At 41.9% G+C, this 24,946-nt stretch overlaps 1 protein-coding gene across 1 annotated transcript; it reads right to left on the bottom strand.

The window, feature by feature from the left end:
• Window positions 1-1,950: 1,950 nt before the first annotated feature.
• cul5a (cullin 5a) lies at window positions 1,951-23,035 on the bottom strand (the record flags this gene model as incomplete). The annotated part of the gene is made up of 19 exons (XM_080731460.1): window positions 1,951-2,656; window positions 3,342-3,465; window positions 3,743-3,861; window positions 4,461-4,622; window positions 6,807-6,982; window positions 7,474-7,597; window positions 7,803-7,934; window positions 11,872-12,004; window positions 14,297-14,361; window positions 14,505-14,612; window positions 16,179-16,309; window positions 16,477-16,570; window positions 17,046-17,126; window positions 17,435-17,580; window positions 18,447-18,588; window positions 19,727-19,903; window positions 20,250-20,349; window positions 21,797-21,906; window positions 23,015-23,035. 19 exons carry the CDS (start codon window positions 23,033-23,035, stop codon window positions 2,462-2,464), a joined length of 2,340 nt encoding a protein of 779 aa, XP_080587586.1. The 3' UTR covers window positions 1,951-2,461.
• Between the last annotated feature and the right edge of the window lie 1,911 nt (window positions 23,036-24,946).

Below are 24,946 nucleotides of genomic sequence, written 5' to 3'. Positions count from 1 at the left end.
TTACTTTAGCCCTAACTGTAGCATACAACCACCTCGTCTGCTACTGTACTACTCCTCTACTGACCACAAGTGATAAGATAGCAAATGTCTGGTGCTGAATGGCTTCTTTGAGAGACATCACATCAATCTACCAATGAACTTTGGGGCATAGAGAGTGGGGTGGAGCCCGACCGATGGGTCTGAGATCTAGACCACTGATTATACTGATGTATTGACATGTATTTTGTCAAAAGTGCAAAATGAATTCTACTTAATTAGAAAAACTAATATTTGAGGACATTATCTTTATAAACAAATAAATGTTGGGAAAAAAAGCTGAACTTTACCACTTTAGCCCTAATCAAACAAATAATTAATAGCCAGGTTACAAGCTTACAACGCATCGCCATGTGTTGAGAGATTGTGCAGCTCAGCTATTTTTGTATTGTATACTTTTGAACATATGACATGCAAAAACTAGGTAAGGCAAGTTTAAAGTGGTTAAAAATTGGAACAAGACGGCTGCATAATCGCCTTTACCAATAAAAGAAGGGAAAAAAAGGCCAAATAATGGATGATATATTGGCTAGACTGATGTATCGGTCAGACTCTAGATTGTAAAATGTTCAGTTGAACCATCACGGGGCTGCTGCTCTCCCTATAGCCCTCTTAGGGCATTTGAAGATCTTCCAGTAATGCAAAAGAGTGCACTGTCAGACTGTATGCACTCTAATCTAGGTAAATTACTTGTAATAAATTTGTTTTAATGTCGTTTTTTCAACAAGTGATGTCAAGTTTTTGGATAAACCTTGCAACACCACATTAGAACACTTTATACCTGTCATTATCGACCAGTTGGAAAAGTAACAGACAAGACATACCACGCTTTGAAAAGCCCATTTGTACTGCATTCAAAAAAATAAGAAATGTCAGGCTGACGAGTGACTTCAGATTATTGTGAGCTAGGGTTGACGATGGCACCACACACACAGGCTTTGTCAGTTATTATATTGCATATATTGCTTGTGAAACTTAACTTTATGCAGTGTGAATACACAAACAATTATCTGCATACCCTCATATCTTTAGGGGAGTAAATAAATATTTGATATGCATGGTGTATTCTGACTTGGAGTTGGGCATTAACTGGAATTGAAAAAGTTAATGTTTCTTTAGTTCTTTACTGAGGTGAATAAATCACACAGGAGGATTACTTCAGTGTGCAGGTAATTTGTTCAATTTCATTGTCTTGGCTTTTCTACAAAGAACCACATTTAGATTCTGTCCACCAGTCTCAGTCGTTGGTACATTTAAAAACTCACTCACCAAACTTCACTATTAGCAGCCAACTAGAACTGCAAATCATGGCTGGTTGCCAGCCATATCAGCCACAGCCAACATTTACCAGCATTTGTCTGGGGGCAACATCTCATAACATTATGACCTTCAAGACACAACCATTAATGAACAGGACAGATCCTCCAATGAATGCAAACATGTCAGAGAGCAGCATGCTGTTGAGAGTGGTGGACACACACGCGGACACACATACACACACTGAAAATGCCAGCCACTCTCCATGCACACAACACACACACACACACACACACACACACACACACACACACACACACACACACACACACACACACACACACACACACACACACACACACACACACACACACACACACACACACACACACACACACACACACACACACACATTTGGCAAAATACTCCTCGGTAGTATGAATTTACTCAGTCTTTGTTCATTCCTCCTCAAGGCCTTCACTTGCCCAATGTTACTGTACATCCCTAAACAAATTCAATCCTTAATGGGAGGGATGCAAAATGGTGGACGCAACGTGGCCTTCACAAAACGGCCACAGATCAGACCTGTGACATCAAGTGAAATCAACAGGCTGATGTCTACTGGTCAGTTTGCCCTCCCGTCCCCCCCGGCTTCTCTTCTGCAGCCCGTTAAAAACGAAAAGTAAGGCAGGAAGTATTTTATTCAATTATGTCATTAATTGATATCCTCTCTGAGCAGTGGGCTGTCGCCGTGCTCAGCTGCCGTCCACCTCCTGCCGTCAACACAAGCGAGCGGTAGAGGCATACAGCCAGGCAAGTCTGGCTGGTCAGCCTTGACTCGATGTCACACGCGACGATCTTCACAACTGGTGGAACGTCTCACCAACACAAGAAAAAACACTCCACCGGCAGAAAACCTCATCTTTATCCATCAACGCTCGTCATCAGTAAAATCCCCCCTGCCCCTCCAATCTATCTTCAAACACAACGTCCCCTCCTATATGGATCTTTCCTCTGCTACAATCCTCTCTCCCTTTGCTCTCCTGTCAGTTGTTTAAATCGTTCGGTCGCAGGCCGTGGTGTACAAAAACAGAGCTAGAGAAAAGCCGTCTTCCTCCCTGTCCCTTCCTTTCTCTTGTCTCTCTCGTACAGTATGTTCTCTTCTTCTCTATGCCATGTAGATGAACGTGTTGATGTCGGTCTCGTCTCGTTTGATGTACTTGTGTTCAATGAGCCACTCAATCTGCTCCTTGATCATCTTCTTCTGTGGCAGGAACATGTTCTTGAGGATCTCTACCAGCTCTGTCTGCAGCTGGGCATTACTGATCCTCTTGCGCATCTTCATGATCTGTATTATGGCCTCCTGAGAGAGAAAGGGTGAGGTGGTTGCAGGGTGGGGATAAGTAATGACAGCAAAAAGGAGAGGGAAGGAAGCAGACAGGGTGATAAAAAGGAAGGGGAGAGAAAGACGGGTTAGGGAGATGGAAAAAGCCACCCAATTCAAAAAGCACATATCTCCATTTTCTACTGTATTGCTACTCCACGTGATAAATATTAGAATTAGAAGTCAAGCGAAATTCAACACTGGCTTGTAAAAACAACATACAAATTCAGTGGATCTCAACCTGTGAGGGGTCCCCAGATGATTAACATTGTTTTCTCATTGCCCTTGGGATAATAAAGGTATCTATCTATCTATTACTCAACAGTAAACAAACCAACATAAAGTTTAAGTGTATAGAGAGTATGCACCTTTCTACAGTGACAATTTAAGGACTTTTTAATACCTCTAAAATGACAAATTAAACATTTGCCAAATTGTCAAATATTAGAAGCAGAAATTGTGAAAATAGCCGATCTACATGCTCACAACTGTGAGCATGTAGATCTGCTATTTTCACAATAGAACCGTGTTATATAAAATGTAATGCCTCAACTCTTAGTGCTCGTCGGGGTGGGGTGGGGTGGTCCCCAGTTAAAATATGTTTATTTTGGGGGTCGCGGCCTGAAAACGTTGAAGACCCCTGATTTACACTTGCACATCATACCTGAGTTCTGAGTATTCTCAGTTGAACGATGCCTTCATTCTCTTCCTCTCTCATCCTCTCTGTTGTAAGCTGCAGGCGACCAATCAGATTGATCTTTCCGCGCTTCTGGACTTTGGAGTTTTTGCTGGGACGAACAGGGGAATGATAGAGTGTTGTTAATCAATCATTTGACATGAGGTTCCAAAGCATTAAAGCTTTCATTCCATCTATTTACGTATTACTAAATATTCTAGTATTTATTCAGGATTCACCTGAATACTACCACAGCCACACCTACTGTAGACTACCAGTAAGACTCCCTAATCGGGAGATAAGCGACCGTTAGGTCAGCAACCTCATGGTGGCGCTAGAAGAGGGGCATGTGAGAAATCAGGGGCGGAGGTTAATGGACTCTGACTTACATGAGAGAGAATTCCTGGTTGACGTAGAAGAGTGTGCTGTCGGTGAAGTCTTTGGGCGAGGTAACTGAAGGTTCATAGGACACCACCTGTCTCTTTAGTTTAGGGAAGGCTACCAGGGACTGTGGACAGAGGGAACAGACATGACTAATGACTGTGCACACGTCTGCGTTTGTGTGTGAGTGTGTGTGAGTGAAGCTTACAAGGTTAACACTTAGGTTAAATTGCATGGTTGTCCCTCTCTATCAGTGCATATGAGTAGGCAAAGATGTATGTGAGAGAGGGTGCGTGTTTGTTTGCTAACCCAGGGATTTTTATGTGTGGGAGCTTGTGGCTGTCTCCTCAGCCATGTTGTGTGCATACAGTACATGTGCGTGCGTGCGTGCGTGCGTATGTATTGTAAAACGTATTACTGTGGGAGAGCGCAATCATCCAATCCACCAAGCAACTGAAAACAAGGGGGATTACCAAGAAAACATTATTGCGGGGTATTTTAGCAAAATAAATTGGGGCGCTACTACCCACACGTTGAGCTATGTTGCTCATTCCACGAATGATCCTTACTGGCTATACCGCGTTGTAAAGGTGACTAATCAACAATAAAACTCTTATAAAATACAATACCAATTGGTATTACTAAAAGCGAGAACTAATGGTCCAAAGTCATTTTTCACAACTTTTTATGGACAGTTTATATGAATCTGCTCATCTATCCTCTCACCCAGAGTGTGCGGCGCAGCTCTGCGTCAGGTAGCTCTGTGGCCAGTTTGAGGTTCTCAAAGCTGATTCTCTCACGGGGCCTCTGATTCCAAGCAAACAACACAGCCAGCTGGAAGGTGGTCACTTCCAGGTCATACTGACCCACCTCGTTCTTAAAGGTGATCTGAGAAGGAGAAGAAGACGATGTTAAGAGGGTAAAAAGGGTCAGAAATGACATGGAGGGAAGAGGAAGTGTAACCACTTTAAACCTCTATAGACTTGTTTAACTTGAATTGAGTTGGCTCAGCTCTTGGACCGCTTTAACCCATCTACACCAAATCTCATCGTCCAAAAATAGCAGATCTATAAGATGACAATATGTTGGGTTGCGACTAGGGGTGGCTCGGTATCAACATTTTGTTATCGCGGTTACCGTCCTCCCATTTACCGCCGGTATTGCGGTAATTACCGCACCCCCGTATCTATTAATTAAGGTTCGGCGATAAGACAAAATATTCCTATCATCTGCCCAAAATTCGTCTCTCCACGGTTCTATAAGCCCGACTGCTCGAGTTCCCTGTACAGCACAGTGGGTCTGGCTTTTGAAAGTAGCAGATCTACAAGCTCACAACGCGTCGCGTTCGCAACGCGTTCTGAGCTTGTAGATCTTTGCAGTGTCGGGTTACTATAGTAACGTAGGCTACAGAGGCGTCAATTGGGTATGGCAAGCTATATGGCACCTGCCATACCTAGGCTACAGGGGGAAATAATAAAATGTACTTTCATCGTGCCTGTTGCTAAGGTATGGCAACATGACTGGTGTCTGTCATGTTGCCATACCTTAGCTTTTTCTGAACTGACGCCACTGGTAGGCTACTGGGGCTTCAGACACTGCACGCTATTTGTGAACAAACCAGATGAGACGGGTATAGTGATTGTGTACGGTCTGTGATTATGCAAACTCACGTCTCAAATCGCATTGATTGAGTGGTGATATAAACATAGTAAACAGGTTTTAGTTACCAGACTTGACAGAAAAGGTTGTAGTCGAACAACGACGGGCACACGCGCTATACTGTAAAAGTACTCACTAGCGCTGGTTTCATTTTCGGTTTTAGTCCTCGCGCTCCGCGCGTATGAATAAAAAAAGAAACGGCCACGAGGTATGTATAAACATACTTGTGTGAGTTGTGTCGTGTGGATTATGGAGAAAGTTTAACGCTTCTGAGGCTACTGCACTGCTCCAGTGTCTACTGTGTCTCACTCTCTGTCGGAGACTGTGACGGGCGGGGCCAAGCTTCCAATTGTTCCAAACCTGTGGTGCGCGGCCCAGAGCAGAGCGGCATGAAGCGCATGCAGTCCTCGCTTCTCCCCCGTTTTAAAACTCGCTCGTTCTCAATAAAAATAGCCTATTTTTTGTCTTTTTTGACCGCGGTAAGGACCCTGACACCGCGGTAGGCCGCGGTATACTGCGATACGGCGGTACGGCGGTTACCGAACCCAGCCCTAGTTGCGACGTGTTGCGAGAAGGTAGATCGTCTATGTTTGTCTTACTGTATGTTCTGCCCAGAATATGGTTGCTGGGGTTCAAGTGGTTGATATACCTTAGTGATCCCAGTGGGAATGCCTTGGTCAATGGACATGCATGTTGACATGAGGGGAAACCAGATCTTCCAGAAGAAACCCACTCCAACATGTGGAGAACGATTAGCCCTTGTTCTTATCCAGAGCCACTTACATTGAGTGAACAGGTAAGGGGTCTTAACTCATTTGCTGCTATGGCCGAGGAGCCCAAAAAAAATCGGCAGGCCGTACAGCGGGAGGGTTTTTTTACCCCAAAAAATGTAGTAGGCATGATAGCAATCGCGAAATTGCATGTTTAACCCCCATAGCAACCCCATCTTTCAAACATGGTAGCCATCTTTGTTTACATTTTAGGAAAACATAATGGCTGCTATCTCATGAATGCCTGAACCGATTTCCATTCGGATTTTTTGGTTTGAAAGCTGTGAGCAATGTGGACACACGTGGTGCATTATCTAGGTATGGGTGTGCATGATCCGTGCACTATGAATTACATGGAAGTCTATGGAGACAGGGGCATATGAGAGTACGAAGGTATTGTTAAATGGCAGCAAATGAGTTAATCAGAGACAAATGGCTAAATCCTGCTTGGAATCGGACATTTTATCCAGCATATCTCCATTAGGGCCCTGAAATGTCACCTACCGGCTGATTTATACTTTGCATCACCCTTTCAAATAGACAACCGGGAATTTTGAAGTGCCTTTTCCAGGTAGTATGTGTGTGTGCATCTGTTTCCCTCTGTATTTCAGCATCCGTGTGTACGTCCGTCCACTGCACTCACAATGCCGTTGGACATGAGGTGATGCCAGTGCAGCTTGCGCCCGCTGTGGTTCCTCTTGTAGAAGTCCTCCACCTCGGGGATGAGGTCCTCCAGCTCCGTGGGCAGCGAGACAAACACCTTCTCACTGCTCCGCGACCACGCCCCCGCATTCAGGATCTTTATGTTCACACTGTCCGCTGTAATGGTCAGGAGAGACACACATACCTGATTATTACAGCGGCTTATCTCAGTGGGTTTCAACCGTTCTCATATCAGGGACAAGGTCTGTTATTTATTCGGCCATGTGATGAGATTCAGCCTCTCAGACCCAAAATGTAGGATTAGGACTGTCCTCAATTCCATGCTGTATAGATGTGGTGCCCTGATAACAGGTCAATCAAAATAACGATTCTTCTTCATTCTGTAATTGTGTAGAGGTCTTGTAAATTAAGTAAGGCGGGGGTTTAACAATAACTGAACTCTTGAGAATGTAAAATTAATCCCCGGACCACTTGTTGAAAACCACTGGTTGATCTCATTCTCACCAAAGTACATTACAAAATAATATACAGCCCATTTATGGTATCAATATCGGTCTTGAGCATTTGTGAAAGATAACTCTGTGTGTGTGTGTGTGTGTGTGTGTGTGTGTGTGTGTGTGTGTGTGTGTGTGTGTGTGTTGGGGTACCTGGCAGTGCCAACTTGTTGTGTTTATGCATCTCTTTAAATACTTGGTTGAGGTCCTCTGACACCTTGATGTCTTGAAACATCCTGGCCAGTTTATTCACATAGTCCGCTGGCATCCCTACTTCCTACATAGGGAATATGAACAAATAGGGAACATGATGAAAGACAAAATATCCAGTAAATATTAAAACACAGATGAAAGACAATTAAAAGTAGTACAACAATAATAATCCCAAAGGGGTGGTCTTTAAGAGTGTACCTTTGGAGGAATCAAACCCTTATGTGTAGTAGGGTGGGGTTGAGATACATTATGGGTGGGGTGTAACTCACCCTGAGCCATTCCACCATGTTCTCCTCTATCTCGCTGTCTGCTGAGATGTCCAGGATGAGACGCCTGGTCAGGTGGGCCTTGTGGTAGCGCATGAACACGTCTTTGTTCTGGACATACTTCAACACCAAGAGCTGGAAAGAATTTATATTCTTAGTCGTTTTAGCTGACACTACAAATCCAATTTCTCAAATACGAGCTTCAACACTGGTATTTGCAAGTGATCACATTATATTTTTTTCAGCTATTTTCAGCACACACCACCATTGTACGTGTACAACGTAGGTATAAGTCAGGCAACAGCCTACATACAAAACAGTGCACAACAACAAAACAGCAATTGAAGATTGGAGATCTGCTATCTCGCCTGTCATGTTATATCACTCTCTGGTTACGGTGCAAAACTTGGAACTCCTCTGCCGTATCAGACATCAGCGATGGGGAAGGCTGATATACACAACAATGTACTGTCCGACTCCTACAGCTAGGGCATTTCTCCCATGATAGCACTCACATTACATTTTGTAGAGTTTGATATCCAACTTGAGTGGCTAGAGCATCCAGACCGAGACACACCTTTATAAATCAGATTTCAAACCACCTGGGATGTGGTTCAAATAGCGGCCTGCACCTCTAGTATATAAAAATAAACTGCCACTGAGTGGCGCAATTGAGTTGCTTCAACTGATTCAACCACAGCATCTCAATGCTGGCCATAGATTCTGCAAAAATAGTTCAACAGCAAATAATGTTAAGGTTTGGCAAAAATACCAAATTTACAAGCTCACAAAATGTCACGTTGTGACACGTTATGAGCTTGTAGGTCAGCTATTTTTGCTATTTGACGTATATAGGGTTTCAGTGCATCAGTCATTCAATCAAACGCATCCACGATGGAAGGTTGAGTAAGATTATGGGTCGAGTAGAACCTGCTGGCATCTGCATTCTGGAAAAGTCCGCTGGATGTTTTCAGCTGCAGTCTGCTGCACAAGGTCTGTCACTTTACTCCAGCATTTTATCACTGCGTGGATTACATCAGGTTGTACTTTTAGCGTGCGTGCTGCGTTATTTTAACAAGCTATTCTCCATTTCAAAAACACTCCACATCACTAAAATGTCTGCTGTAGTGTACAATTGTTTGTAACGTAGAGTAAAAACTCAAAAATAAATCTGTGGTTGTGCCAAAGCCTCTTGGGCGTCTCACAGCAAGATGTAATGCCCAATTTATACTTGGTTGCAAAAATAACCGATCTAAAAGCTCATAACGCATCAGTTCGTAAAGCATTGTTAACTTAGTGTGTGACAGCGGCGTGCAACTTAAATAAGGCAATAAATCAGGCTATAACCTGCAACAAGAGCGTAGCTCCTCTGGTTTACACAACACAACAAAATAACACACAGCACTCAGTCTCTCACTCAGAAGGTGATTCAAACTCACTGGGATAAAATTAATTTGTGCATTTAGTAACGTAATAACATAACATCATTAGAGATGGTTGACAGCTCATTATCTTCATATAGAAAAGGCTCATAATGAACATTACATTACATTTACTGCCATTTTGAATATGCCGTCTTTCAGGTTTTCCTGCCAGAAGTCTCCATAGACTTCCATGTAATTTATAGTGCACGGATCATGCACGCCCATGCACAGATCATGCACCATGTGTGTGCAGGATGTTCACAGCTTTCAAAAAAAAAAAAATCAGATTGGAAATCCGTTCAGGCATTCATGAGATAGCCATTATGTTTTACATGTTATGTAAACAAAGATGGCTGACCTGTTTGAAAGATGGGGTTGTATGGGGGTGAAACATGCAAAATCGCGATTGAAATCGTGTTTACTAGATAGAATGGGGTCCAAAAAAGATTTTTCAAACTCGTCAATCTCGTCATAGGCAGAGTGGACCCATTAATATAACTCGCCAAACTAGTTATAGAGCATCGCAGCGGAAGTTGATTCCTGGGGTCACTACGTCATTCCCCATTCATTTTCGCCATAGACTTTTACTAAAATATTTATAACAATTATGTTAAGCCTCGAACCAAGCCATCCAGGATGGAGGTGAATCATGACCATATAACCTTTTTTTCTATGAAAAGAACATTTTGAAAATCGCTAAACAAAGGGTAGTTATTAAATGTAGTATATCAAATAATGTAATATTAAAATATGTTTTCACATAGGATCAAATGTTATATGGTCATGATTCACCTCCATCCTGGATGGCTTGGTTCGAGGCTTAACATAATTGTTATAAATATTTTTGTAAAAGTCTATGGCGAAAATGAATGGGGAATGACGTAGTGACCCCAGGAATCCACTTCCGCTGCGATGCTCTATAGGCAGTAGATGAGTTAATGGGGCTCTGATTGGGCTGAAACCGTGCCCAAATCTGGAGTCAAGTGTCATAGATATGTCATAGACCAGTGGTTCTCAACCTTTTCTGGATCGGGGCCCACTTCACAATGTTTCTTTCTAAAGAATCCCATCTGACCACGTAACACAGCAGCCGATAGTTAAGTGGTCAGATGGGTGGGCCGCAGGTATTTTCAGTGTGTGTTTATTTGAATGATCAATCAATGAATTATGTTGTTATTTATTAGTATCATGTTTTAACATTTTAAAGGTGATACACCATGCATTTAACTCATTGAGTGCCAATCCCGAACTAGTTCGGCTTTATTAGCGTATCGCAGAGTGCCGATCCCGAACTAGTTCGGCTTTAAAAAAAAAAAAAAAAAAAATTGAAATTTTTTTTTTTGATTTTTTTTTTTTTTTTTTGGACCCCATCAAATCTAGTGAACATGATTTCAATCGCGATTTTGCATGTTCCACCCCCATACAACCCCATCTAACATACAGGGCAGCCATGTTTGTTTACATAACATGTAAAACATAATGGCGATTATCTCAAGAATGCCTGAACGGATTTCCAATCGGATTTTTTTGTTTGAAAGCTGTGAACAAACTGCACAAATCCACTCCAATGCAATCCAGGATTGCATTGGATTTTTTAGAGCTCATTCTTCTCTGTTTTTTTCCCATGCATGAGGTGTGCAAGGTTTAATCATGGCTAAGTTGACGAAAATAAGGCTTCTAAAATGCTTGGTAGCCAATAGCTAACTTCAAGCTAACTTCATCCTCTTCCTGTACATGCACAAAGGAAAGTGTTCAGGCAAGTCATGGCTGCAGGGCTTCTGCATATACCAGCATATCTCTATGGGATTTTCTATGGCCACTGGGCGCCCTCTAGTGGTGACTAGGGTGGCACTCAAAGAGTTAAAAAGTATTTATGTCATATTGTTTGTGTCCCAAAAACGTTTTTCAAAAGGTTTGAGGCTAAATTACCACTCCTGAATAGAGAGCCTCTCTCATTGTTGAATCGCTCTCAGAGCATTTTCAGCTGAAATGAAAAGATTTATTTTTTCAAAAACGGCCATCAATGACGTCAGCAAATCTGGACAGTCTGTTTTGAGAACCCGTGGGATGCTTTTAACCTCCGCCTTCCCAAAACCAGAGAAAAACACAACGGTCAGAAATGGGACTTTGTGAGGATAGAAGGTGCTAGTGGGACCCCCAAAAAAGGTTTTAAAATAGGAAAAGTGAAATTTCATGGTGTATCACCTTTAAGTTCATCATCAAAATCTTAAGTGTTTTCACAATTACTTGGGGGCCCACTTGCAATAACCACACGGCCCACAGTTTGAGAACCACTGTCACAGACGGTGGTTGAAGTCAGAAATCCACATTAGTCACGCCATTCCCGTGTGGATTCCGAGATCCACGTGATCTGCTTTTTATTTGATGCTCTTATCCAGTTAGTGAACAAGTAAGGGGGCTTTAATGAATTCTCCTTTGTGGAGAAACCAGTGATTTTTCCTGATAAATTGGGACATCTGGTGACACAGTGTACATCTATACTCTACCATACAGATCTGTACATTTATACTGTGTATATTTTATACCGTGTATATGTCCGCAAACACTTTAGTCCTGTTCTAAATACATAAAAAATTATCCGCTTGGAAATGATGGGGCTTATTTTGTAGTGGAAACCATTCACTCACCACTTCTTTGAGTTTAAGCTCTATCTCCTCTGAGGTGAGTTTCTTGCTGAGAGGCGTCTTTCTCAGCAGCATGTCACAGTAGTTGGCCAGCAGTTCAGGACACTTTGACTCTGGCTGAGTCTTGAGACCAACACTGCAGAGATAGACAAAGACATGTACACAAGGATACATATACATAAAACATGTTACTTATGTTAGATGCATACAAACATTCTACAAGTGAAACAACCATAATGGGGGTCTGGCATGTTTATCCCTTTTAATGACTCATGTATACATCACATTACTGCAGACTGTATTCTATTTTTATGTATAATTATAAATGTTGTACTTTGTATTGAGTACAATGTACAACATGCTTCTTGACAACTTAAAAACCATAGACATAGTCATCAATCGGAAATCAAGGAGGGCCGATTAAGGGATTGGCTTCTCAATACATTTATCTTTTTGCCTTCACACCATCCTCGTACATGCATGCGATACGCCTTTGTGCTCAGACTCTCCCTCACGTATACACCTACAAACACACACAAGATTACTTACACCACAAACACATAACAAGGACACCCCGCCTCTACACTTATGTGTCCTTAACCACCACACACACACACACACGGGAAAAGACAAACACAAACACTAGGTTCCTTATAGCCCAGTCAATCTGAGGTTTGACCCAAAAGAAATTGCAATATTAAAGTTTTTTATGATCCTTAGGGTCATCCAAAACACATGTTAAAAATCTTCCAAAATATTCTTAGTGGATCAAGGTAAATTCAGTTGGTTCAAGTTTGGGTCCCTTCACTTACTATATAGGAAAAAAAGACTCTTTAAAAAAAGAAAATCTTCTTTAAGTAGCATGTGAGGGGTCTAACTAGGGGGTTTTCATGATTCTGAATCCATTGCAAGCATTTGTTTTGCACGAAAAACATTCCTCTGGCAAAAGATTGACCCCACAAAGTGTGAAAAGTGATGACTCATCACTAAACCATCACTATACCATCGTGTTGTGGGTCAGTTTTTGGCCCGAGGAATGTTTTTCATGCAAAACAAATGCTTGCAATGGATTCAGAATTATGAAAACCCCCTAGTTAGACCCCTCACATGCTACTTAAAGAAGATTTTTTGGGGGGTCTTTTTTCCTGTATAGTAAGTGAAGGGACCCAAACTTGAATCCCCTGAATTTACCTTGATCCACTAAGAATATTTTGGAAGATTTTTAACATGTGTTTTGGATGACCCTAAGGAGTATTGAGATTTCTCTCAATACTCAAATAATATTTCATTAGTGATGTCCAATTTTGAAGGGAAGGTGCTTCTTTTTTTCCAGTTTTTGAGCGGTGAAAACCGCTCCAATACATGGATTTGTGTTTTTCACCATGTGTTTTTCAAAAGGTTTGGAAAAACACATTTTATTGTGAAGTGCGAAGTGAGCACCACTCACTTCACATGGGTGTGATTTCTTTATATACAGATGATGAAAAAAGAATTTGCCTACCTGTTGGATGTCTTATTTCCTCTATATTTTGAAAAAGACAAATCATAGGTGTAAATACAGCTGTGCACTTACAATTTCAAAGTAAAAAACAATCCATAATTATCCCAAGTGTTTCTAACTTTCTCCCAATACCAGAAGGCATGTACAGTGTATGAGGGAGTCATTTTGTGTGCAACATTTTAAACATCTACCAGAAGACATGGAATCAAATGTACTGTAGTATACTGGATTAGTCTTAGATTCTCATTTGTGGTCATTTTACAAGTATGTTAACATCACTTCCATTTGAGTTTAGTATCTACTGTACCAAGATATGTACCAAGATCATTATTCCATTTATTATATAGATGTTGAAGCAATTCTCCATTATACTGTGCATTGCTAATATATACAGCCTGAAAATACGGGTATGTTTAACACTATAAAATGTCCCAGTCATTTAATTCTAATGAAACTACACAGTGTACATTTTACTCAGAGTGTGCCAATGACACACGAGAACTCCATTTCATTGTAATTAAGATCTTAGATAGAAAAGTATACATTTTTTAATGCCAGATTTAGCTACTGAACTTCCCATGAAAACTGCTAGCGTAGCATAGTGCTGGGACGGGACCCGGCACAGCTGATTTGTTTACCTTTGCTTAGATTAGACCAGTGCGGTAATGCTGGTTATCATCACGGTGTGCCGCAATGCTCGTTATCCGCATGGGTAGATAGCAATTTCAACCAATCAGTTTGCTTTCTACCTTGCAACTACCTGTTGTATCACCTAATATTAGACTAGCAGCTCTCTGGGTCCCCAGGAGTCAGGGGCCAATGTTTATCACCCAACTAAAAGATTGTAATTTGACCTGAGAGGATTCCTTGCAGCACTGTGTTAAACCAGACATGTCTCATTCAAATTCAAAACAGTGTTTCTCTCACCCCTTCTGCTTCAATGGCAGCTCCAGCTTGAATATTGTTGCATCGTTGACAACAGCTTTGTACGCCTATTGAAGAGGGGAATAACACACAAAAACTAAAGTTATAGAGAAATTACTGTTCAACTCTCCACAGACTTGATGGAGCATTGAAAAGTAAATACTGAGAGAGAGGTGTGTGTGGAGGTACGAAAGTGGGTGGAGCGACAGACCTTATCCCTGGCTGTGAGGAAGCGGGGATCGTCCTGAAAGGCTTCCTTCACTAGCTTACTGAATCGGTTAAATAGAGTCAGCAGCTGCTCCACATACTTCTCTGAGTCCTGGACAGACATACACAGGAAAACATGATAACCCTTTCCTCAAATAACCCCATGAGGATGAGGTTGCTGTAGGAGCCATATGTGACTTAAATGCAAAGTCTCTTATTATTGACGGATGGTATGCACACTTGATTGATAGATTGGGCACTGGTATTAGGTGGTGGGTGTGATCACTGGAGCTAGGCACTGCCACGCTAATAATTGCTTGTGGTGTTCACTGTGCAAGAAATCATCATGTCAGATCCTGGGTATTGATGGGATCTCTAGTCATGATTGTGTCTATTATATTGTAATGTGTGTCAATGCTGTCAATACTACGGATTCTAAGAAATGACTTCAAAGCAGAAGGCCTGCAACACTCCAGGTTTAATAAAAAGTCTTAAGGTGCACAGCTCAACAATGTCATGAAAGTAAGGAAATAGCCTGCACACAATGAATGTCTTTTTCATTTACCTCTCATGGAAAGAGACAACAGACGGGTTTCAACCTAACCTTCCTCAGTGTTGTATATAATACTACTATGGAGTGTCAATAATGTCCAGCCCCAACACATGGTGTAGGACAGTTCAGCACCATGGATAGCGGCTGCCTTGAATGCGTCCTGTGGAGAGACTTCAGCACCTTGGAAGGCACCTGGTTTCTGCCCAGGAATCTGCCTCATGCAATCATAGTCAGGGAATTTTAATAAAACCCTGGGAATAAATTCCTTACCAAACAATTTCTTCACCAATGTGTTCGTAAAGGTGTCTAGTAACATATCAAACAAAGATTGAAATTCAACATCCCTAGCAAAATGTTTGACAGCTAGGGTAATTCTGGGTCTCATTCACTTACTATACACTGTACTATAAAGGGAAAAGAATCACTCCCAAAATATGCTTTAAGTGGGGTGTGAGGGGTCTAACTAGGTGTTTTTAATTATTCTGAATCCATTGCAAGCATTTGTTTTGCACGAAAAACATTCTTTGGGCCAAAAATGGACCCCCATACCACTGTGAAAAGTGATGACTCATCACTAAAGCATAGTTTTTCCCCTTATAGTACAGTGTATAGTTAAGTGAATGAGACCCAGAATTACCCTAGCTGTCAAACATTTTGCTAGGGATGTTGAATTTCAATCTTTGTTTGATATGTCACTAGACACCTTTACGAACACATTGGTGAAGAAATTGTTTGGTAAGGAATTTATTCCCAGATTTGACAGTTATTCTGCTAGTTTTCCCTGACTATCAGTGCCGTTTCATGGTTGGCCTAGTTCTCACCCTATAAAAAGATCTCCTGGGAAGACTGTGTCGGGCGGTAAAACACATGCTGGGTAAAGGAATGTCTGAATGGGTAGGCTAGGGTCCCCATCTGCCCACATCTTGTGTATCCCCAGGTAATTACCCACCGAGCTGGTCCTCAATGATAACCCAAGTCAAGAAAGAACCTCAGTTTCGTTTGTGCCTGACCCCCTCAGCCCCAGTTCCTTTTTGTTTTTACTAGTCTTTCATCTTAAACTGTTCAACTGTGTGATCATTTGTTTGAGTACTGTATACCTTTATTCTAGTCTCTGTGTGTACTTACAGTAGTGATAGTCTCAGCGGCAGCTACCATGTCTGCCAGTCCAGCGTTGATGATGTGGTCCTCCAGGTCTTTCAGCATTGGCTCAATACCGTTAGGAACCTTATCCATCAATGAAAACATCAAGTGCAGCTCTACACGAGGGGAGAGGAGGGTAGGGTCAGAAATGAGCGTTACACAAATTCAATTTAGAAAACATTTTGTTTTGTGTTGTATGAACAGGGACGGTTCCTTTTAATAATCTCCTACACTGTGATTTACGTTGCTTCATTGCTAGCAGTTAAAGGAGTCGTGTACTCACTGTCCGTCTCGTTTCGCTTGATCATCCCTGGGCATTCTGCAAGGATGGTCTCCTTGAATGACGTCACCAGGGCATTAACACAACATTCCATAAGCTAGGACACAAGGGGCCGAACAGCACAAAGACAAGAATTGGACATTAACACAACAATTCACAAAGAATGTAAATTTTTCACAATTGGTTTTGTGTCCCTCCTGACAAATAGCCAATGGAAGAATAAGGAGACAACCCCAACCACTGCAGATGTGCTAATTATATTGTATTACCCCACTACAGATTTGTCTAAATAAGACACAGATTGTTGCTTTGAATCAATGGTTTCATTCAGTTCAATTTACATTCTAAGTTAGAATTACTTAATACATACTGTATATGCACAACATATAGCAAAAGAAACCATTGTGTGAGGCAGTTTCCTCAAAGCTCACTTTTAAGCCCCTTGTGATTTTTGACTGTTTGGACATATATTATGGGATTAAAAAAAATAAAAAAATAAGAAGGAATATGCTACGAAACAAAACTTCAACCCCAAGTATTTGGAGAAGCCTGTGCCCTGTGGAGATACTCACTGCTTGGACAGAATTACATTCACGACGTGTTTCTAGATATCTAAGTGCTCTCTTCTCCTCTTCTCTCAACTTGGCATCTGCCTGCAGAGAACAGGGGGTACCAGTCAGTAAACCTGTATCAAATCAGTATTTCTTACTAACACACACAAACACATATATATATATAATATATATACACATGTACACATGAAGAGACTTTTGGCACTGGGCCGCAAGTTCTAGTTGAGTGCCATATTGTCTTGAAAATACATACTGTATAGTACAACAAGCCGAGATAAATGCACTTAACGTTTATGGGTATTGTAACAATACTATTGTTACTTTTGTATTGTATCAAAATACTGAGCTGTAATATAATGAATTCTTTAAATATTAGTGTTATTCCATACATATTTCATATAGTTCTGGACTCCGTTCTGTTGCAGGTAGGACGGGGCTTGTGTTCTGTAGAAACGTTCTGTGGAGTCCAGATAGGCCTTCTCAAAGTTTTCTCTGTAGATCTGTAGCTTGTCCTCAGGGTTAGAACACAGGTTGACTAAACCGGCAGGGAAAAACAGAAGGGGAGTGTAATTCTCTGTACTGTTTATTTCTTTGTAAGCATTTTTACGTTTGTAAAATTAAGTGTAACTTAATTTGTTTGTGTACCACTGTATATACAGTATGGCAATGTCATAGATGTATATTTGAGGGTGTTTAGGTTTCCATGTTTTGCATTGTGAGTACATCTATACTATAATTTTGCGAATGTCTGAGTGAGTGTCTGAGTGTCTGTCTGTCACAGCGTTTCTCCTCAGTGGCTGGAGCAATTGATCTGAAATCGCATCACCATAAGCATATGAACACACCTGACATAACTGTGAAGCCCGTTTGTCACTTTCACAAATCGTATGCTGTATATTAGCATTTGCTGTATATTAGCATTTTTATGGTGTATCTACTATCTATTCTGCATCTAGCTTGAGGCACATATATTCTGCATCTAGCATGAGGCAACATGTTTAACCAGCTCTGTGTGTGTGTGTGTGTGTGTGTGTGTGCAGGCAGGCGGGTGTGTGTGCAGGCGGGTGGGTGGGCGGGCGGGCTGGGGGGGGGGGGGGGGACAGTATCTCTGTAGCCATTAAACGAAACAGGTTTCTTACATTGATGCTCCTACATCATGCAAGCACCAGTTAAAGTTACTTTCCATCCCTCATATACTGTATGCACAGTGCACATCCCATAACCCACACACTGCACATCATTTTGGAGCTCATATCTTTGAACGGGTAAGGGCTAGTACAGTATAATTAGTACACAGTATACTATGTACTGAGCATGTTTATGTTTGTGTTGTAGTGTATATCTATTTTTATTTCAGTTTAGCTTGTCAGTTGTTTCTCTGCATTGGTTCCCTCATCTCACCGTAGGACTCCCGTACACCTATGACCAGCTGGGAGTCAAAGGCCTCTCCCAGCCTCTCTGCATGGACCAACTTCATGGCGCTGTCCTGCAAGCGGCTCTTGATGTTGGAGAAAATTGATTCATTCCATGTGTCCAGCATCAACTAAAGAGAGGAAGGAGGAAGGGAGAGAGAGTGAGTTGGAGAGAGGAATTGCGAAAGAGAGGTATAAATAAAGTTAGGAGCAAAGACAGATAGGGTTCTGTCGGTAAGATGCGGTTCAAATTATGAATTAATAACAGTGCACCAGACTATAAATAGACTATTTGATGCTAAAGAGAGGAAGGGAGAGAGAGTGAGTTGGAGAGAGGAATTGCGAAAGAGAGGTATAAATAAAGTTAGGAGCAAAGACAGATAGGGTTCTGTCGGTAAGATGCGGTTCAAATTATGAATTAATAACAGTGCACCAGACTATAAATAGACTATTTGATGCTTCGAGTCTGATCAAGTGGCCTAACTTGACACACATCAGTAACGTGTGAGTCAATGACACTTCTTTTTATCTGTTAAAGGCCAATAGTGTTAGCTAATCATGTCCAACAGTGACCCGTAGGCTTCCCGCTTGCAGAACTTTCCTGACAATAATATAACTCACCCTCTGCCATATGACAAGTTTGGCGAGTTTTGGAGGTTGTCCAATATGCCAGTGAGTTTGACGACCATTTAATTAATTAGATTAACTCTAAAACAATCCAACTTTGATTGCCACGATGCGGTTCCGATTTCACCTTATAAAAAGCACTTCCAGTCTGAGACCGCAAACTGATCCATTTCCAGATCCGGAGGCGGGACATACAGTAACCAGTTCTCAGCGACCGCATAGGTTTTCGTTTGCTTACAGAGAAAACATAGCCCCAAGACGTCTGCCTGGAATTCATTCCGTTTTGCACACGCGTGATACACGATCAGTGGACCGGCATGCACGATCTACATGCTCACGCACTGCGTAAAGGTCCGTTCCCTCCTGACACACCAAAACGGGACCAGGGTGTGTTGTAGAGGAGTGTATTGGGCAATGGTTGTGTTTCAGAGAGGTAACAGGATGCAACATACTTTTTTTACAGCACCTTCAGCTGTGTGAGTCGATGACATCACTCATATCTATAGAGTATTTGAGACACCGGATGCTCGCAAGTTCACCAGCATCACAAGGAGCCAATTCAATTCATCAGTAAATTTATGGCTCCTTCTCCTGACCTTCCTTCCCTTTTCCGCCTCCTCTTCCTCCTTCCTCATGACTCACCTTGCGTACAATGCTGTCCTCCACATTAGTCTTCTTGTTGCTGCCCTGTTTGCCCATCAGGGTGATCTCTAGCTGGCAGAATGGCTTGGGCAAGATGTCGCACTGTGTGAAGAACTTACGCCACTCCACGATGTAGGCCTTCAACAGTGCTGTGTCGTCCTGGTGACTCAGCACCCGCTGCCAGGTGACACACACACACACACACACACACACACACACACACACACACACACACACACACACACACACACACACACACACACACACACACACACACACACAGTATGGTATAGTGCAGGATACAGTGTAATAAAATGTTTTCCTTTTGACAGTTTACCTTAAGATAAATATAAATTATAAACTTTGACATCTCTTTGTGGGGCCAAGCAATAGCCAAATAGAATACACAAGCAACAAACAAAGGGGCACGCTACACTATTCTCACACACACATTTTCAAAACTTGCCACAATGACAAACACATGTACAGCACACTGAGCACAGACATACACAAACAAACTCACAGCCTGGGCTTGTTTGATGAAGTCTAGGATGTCTTCTTTGAGAGCCTGGTGAATCTTGGCAGGGCCTTTATCATCCCAAAGACACACCGCATGGACATCACTGGAAGACGCAAAACCATGACCCATTATTATTAACTGGAGTGGGCAGCAGCAGCCTTTTTATTTAACACCCAGCCACCTATTCGTCAGTTTCGGTTGGTATTCATAGGTACATTCAATCTTGTTTTATTATCAGTGCATTCTAATATACTTTCTTTCACAAAAGCAATCTAACAATATTTCACATATTCTCTATTATATTTCTCTGCCGTGGTCAGCCATATCTCTATAACACTGTTATAATACCCATGCCTTCCTACTGTACAATGTACATGTCTATTACAATGTGTGGTATTCTAAGTAAATCCTCCAAAGCTTATGGCATGTGTGTGTGGATTCAATACACTAAAACAGCATGTGGTGACTTGATTGTCCTGGCATTCAGTGTGCTAAAAATGTATCTGAGTCGGACAGAATCTGACAGAATGACCTTTATAGTGATGTATCAGCCAACTATCAACCAATAATTTTATACCAGTGCAAACAGAGAACCTAAGAGTATTATGTGAGTACTTTGCAATACTCAGTCATTTACTGACTAAGATTAACAATTCAAAAGTGGAAATGCATAGAAACACAATAGACTATCTAAATTTAACAAGGGATTTGCGTATTAGAGTATGAAGTAAAAGCCTCAGGTGAGGCAATGGCAATACATTTTATTTTGTTTATTTTTGCACTGCAATAAAAATGTTGCATTGGCAAAGAAGTTATATTAAATTACAGTATTCTGTCCCGCCTGTTCCTCAACACCGGGAAAGCTCTCAATCTCAGATTAAATGCTTGGCTGCGCTATGTCGTGCCCCCAACGAAATCTGAGCCTGGAGGAAAAGAAAAGCCATGCGTTTTTGGGGAATGATCTACAGACCAGACTCAAATTGGCTTTTGTGTTCCCTCAAGTGAGTTTTAAAGGGATTTCCATGGGCACATTTCCCAGACAATGCTCCTGCTTTGACGAGTAGCAAATATTGTTGCTCTTAGTTTTATATAAGTTTAGTAGCAAATGTCGTTGCTCTTAGTTTTATATTGGTCACTTTGATACAGGAGTAGATTCTCTGTTTCTCCTTGAGCTTCATACAGTAGGTAGTGGGTATTGTTTTTACGGGTGTTATGTCTGTCATTGTTATGGTCAGAGCTGTGTAACATTTCATTTGCCATAAAAGTTCAGTTCATCATAAAATCAACTATACTGTAGTCTCAATGAGTTTTTTTTACTGATTAAATAAAAAGTGGTTCTTTGTTTGCAATCTTGTCCAAACAACCCACTGGTTGTGAAACAACACACACATTCAGAAGTTCCCAATTGTAGTTGGGAAAGAGCCATGTGAAAAAAACACAAAAGAGATTGATTAATGGCAGCACCCAGCCACAACATCTAGCAAAGTAAAGTGTGATTATGAGCTGCCAGCCCACCAGTAACAGGAGGTGGGCATGGTGTGAGCACTTACGAGAACAGGTCGAACCACTGTTGCTTGGTTACAGCCTCCTGTCTGAGCAGCTTGAGAACGATGGGACGCATCAGGTCCCACTTATCCTCAAACTGCAGGGACCCCTTGTTCTGGAGGAGTTGAAAGGAGAGGAGACGAGAGGATGGAGAAGAGACACACGTGGAGAGAGAGGAAGAGTGAATGGCAAAACAAGAGGGAGACAGAGGCAAGGAGATAGAAGCATAAAGGAGAGACAGGGATAAATTAAAGGAGGGAGAAAGGCAGGGAGAGAGAAAAAGAATGTTTAAGCGAGAAACAGGGGGAGTAAGATGTTGAGAGGGGAGATGGAGGGATGTAGAGGAAGAGATTAAAGGTGCACAGAGAGGGAGAGAAGATGGAAAGAGAGACAAATGAGAGAAATTGTTTATACATTTGTTTTAAAGAGACAAGGAAAGAGATAGCAGAAAGGAGATTGAGAGTTAATCGTGGTAAGAGAGGTGGAGGTATAGAAAGACGCAGAAGATGGAAGAGGAGCAGAGTAAGTTAACATACCAGAGAGAGAGAGAGAGAGAGAGAGAGAGAGAGAGACTCTTTTTCACATCATAATGGGTATGGGTGAGAGAAAAATAAGTCAGCTAATTAAATCAAAACAAATCAGTCATACTCTTAAATCAGTGATCTGATCTGCACATCACTTGGCTGAACACTTCTTTTAGTGTTGCTTGTTATGGAATACAACACCAGATTCGCCTGACGTTGTCAGACCAGTTGTCTTGCCAAGTTATCCGAGCTGTCAAAATGGGAGGGAGGGGGGCTGACCTGTCACAGCTGAGTCCACTGCTAGCATGTACGGCTATCCAGCTAATAACATTTGTATTACCTGGCAGTCAGTTGTGCAACAACCCGACTAGCAGATAGAAACACATAGGTCAGTTATCACACACGTTTATCAAACCATGTTGATGTATCTGTCTGGCTCGTTTCCACAGGCACAGAGGATATATAATGCGTTTGCATTTGCCGGCTCAATAGCTGCGACGTTAGCGCACTGGCTAGCAAAGGCTAAAAGAGACACCTTTTACATTTTGTGCTGCAGCTGTAGCTTTTATAGACAATGCACGTGTCGAGGTTTGTTCCAAAAGCATTTGTGTGCTCGGTTGAGTGAACATGTTGGGACAGTAAAGAGTTGAAAGGCGTACGCCAACATGAAAGACTATGGTACGTTTAAGTGTTTCTTACCTTTAACAAATTAGACGCCATGTTTCCTCAACTTATCACCCCGCGTAGTCTCGCGATGTCATTGATGTTACAAGTCTAGAGCCCATAGCCCAGAGGGACGGCCAGTCGCACTGTGATTGGCCATTTTGGTTGTCCGGCAACCGAGGCCGAGGGTTTTAGCCACTTAGTAAGTTTGCACCTTCTTATTATAACTCAATGGTTTGCACCAACTAGGTTTCGGGCAGTGATTCTCTACTCTCTCTCAACTATTGTAAGTATTAAGTATGTATAATTGTCTCCACCAGCCGAAGGCTGAGGGAGAGTATGTTTTCCCCTCCGTCCGTGTGTCCGTCCGTGCGTGCGTCCGTCCGTGCGTGCGTCCGTGCGTCCTCGCAGTTTGTGAGCGCCAAATCTCAGTCGCCGTTGGCCCGGTCGCTGCCAAAGTGAGCACACACATTCCCTGGATGCCAATCTAGAACCTCTGCCCTAAATTTTTCAAATGGGCCTTTTCTAGCGCCAACTAGTGGCCGATGTTTGCTAAACACATTTCTGTGCACTACTCTTACAGATTTTGTCCAAAAATCCTACAAATCGGTAGGCAATATCTCGACAGTCATGTGATCGACACGGATCTGTCCGATTTTGCATATTCCATCCTCATTGGCTAAGATTGGCTTCCAAAGTTTGTGGGATTGAGCCGTTTTGAACAAAATGCCTCAAATCACAAACGCAAAGTGCAATTATCATGAAATCGCGCACACACGTTCCCACTAGGCCGAGGAAGAAATGCCACTTAATTTTTTTTTAATCAGCCTCATGGTGGCGCTATAACAGCCCGATTTGTGGTTTTACCTATAACTCCACCGATCAGTTTCAAACTTTGTAAGCACACTCCCTAGAGGCTAAGGATAAACCTTTGCCCTGCATTTTTCACATCAGCCTTTTATAGCGCCACCTTGGGCCGACTTATGTAAAACACATTTTTGGATATTACTCCTTGAGATTTTATCCAAAAATCATGCAAATCGGTACACAGTATCTCTATAGTCATGTGATCAAGTCCGATCCGTCTGATATTTCACATTCCATCCTGATTGGCTAATATTAGCTTCCAAAGTTTGCAGGATTGCTCCGTTTTTGAACAAAATGCCTCAAATCATCAACGCAGCTTGCGATTAGCCCTATTCACGACCCGCCCACTCAGCATCCCCCGGGTGCTGAAGTCCCGTTTTGAAGGGGTAAATCCTACCATAGCCTATAGTTAGCACAGAAATCGCAAATTTAATGCAATTTCCGAATAGTAAAGTATAAAATACGGCTAGCATGATCAAGAACACAAGATACTAAACGGCACAAAGCACTATAATTTACTTTACTGTTAGAAATAATGATTTGTTGGCTTTAAGTCCAGTATAGTTTCCCCTTCTAAATTGAAGTCAGCACCCGGGGAAAACTGAGAAACGGAAGTAGGTGGGCGGGCCGTGAATAAGGCTAATTACCGTGACATTTGCCACACATATTCCCACTAGGTCAAGGAACAAATGCTACCTGTTTAACATTGTCCTGTTATAGCGCCACCAGCAGGTAGACTTTAGCAAAACACATTTTTGGAACACAATGTTTGAAATTATGCATGCAGCGTCCGATTGCCATGAAAGATCTAAGGTGAAGAACATATGCCACCCTTTTTATTTAATATGCATTGCATCAGAATAAGCCACCACCATTTGTATATGTGGGACACCAATCTAAGAACATTTCTATTCACTGAAATATGATTTGATTTGATCTGGTCATTTTGAACAGAATTCATTTACTGTAATGTCATGATAACTGTGAAACTCTGATAAAAATAGCCATTCTTGTTCTTGTAATAATGGTGAAGATTAACCATCAATGTAGCTGCATGGGCCTGAAAGCCTGGTGAGGTGAAACAAGGTTATGGCATGGCTG

This window comes from Nannobrachium achirus (genome assembly GCF_963921795.1).
Source record: "Nannobrachium achirus genome assembly, chromosome: 8".
In the NCBI taxonomy this organism is placed as follows: Eukaryota; Metazoa; Chordata; class Actinopteri; order Myctophiformes; family Myctophidae; genus Nannobrachium; species Nannobrachium achirus.
The sequence above is the reverse complement of the archived record's forward strand: the minus strand, read 5'-3'. Positions and strand labels throughout refer to the sequence as shown.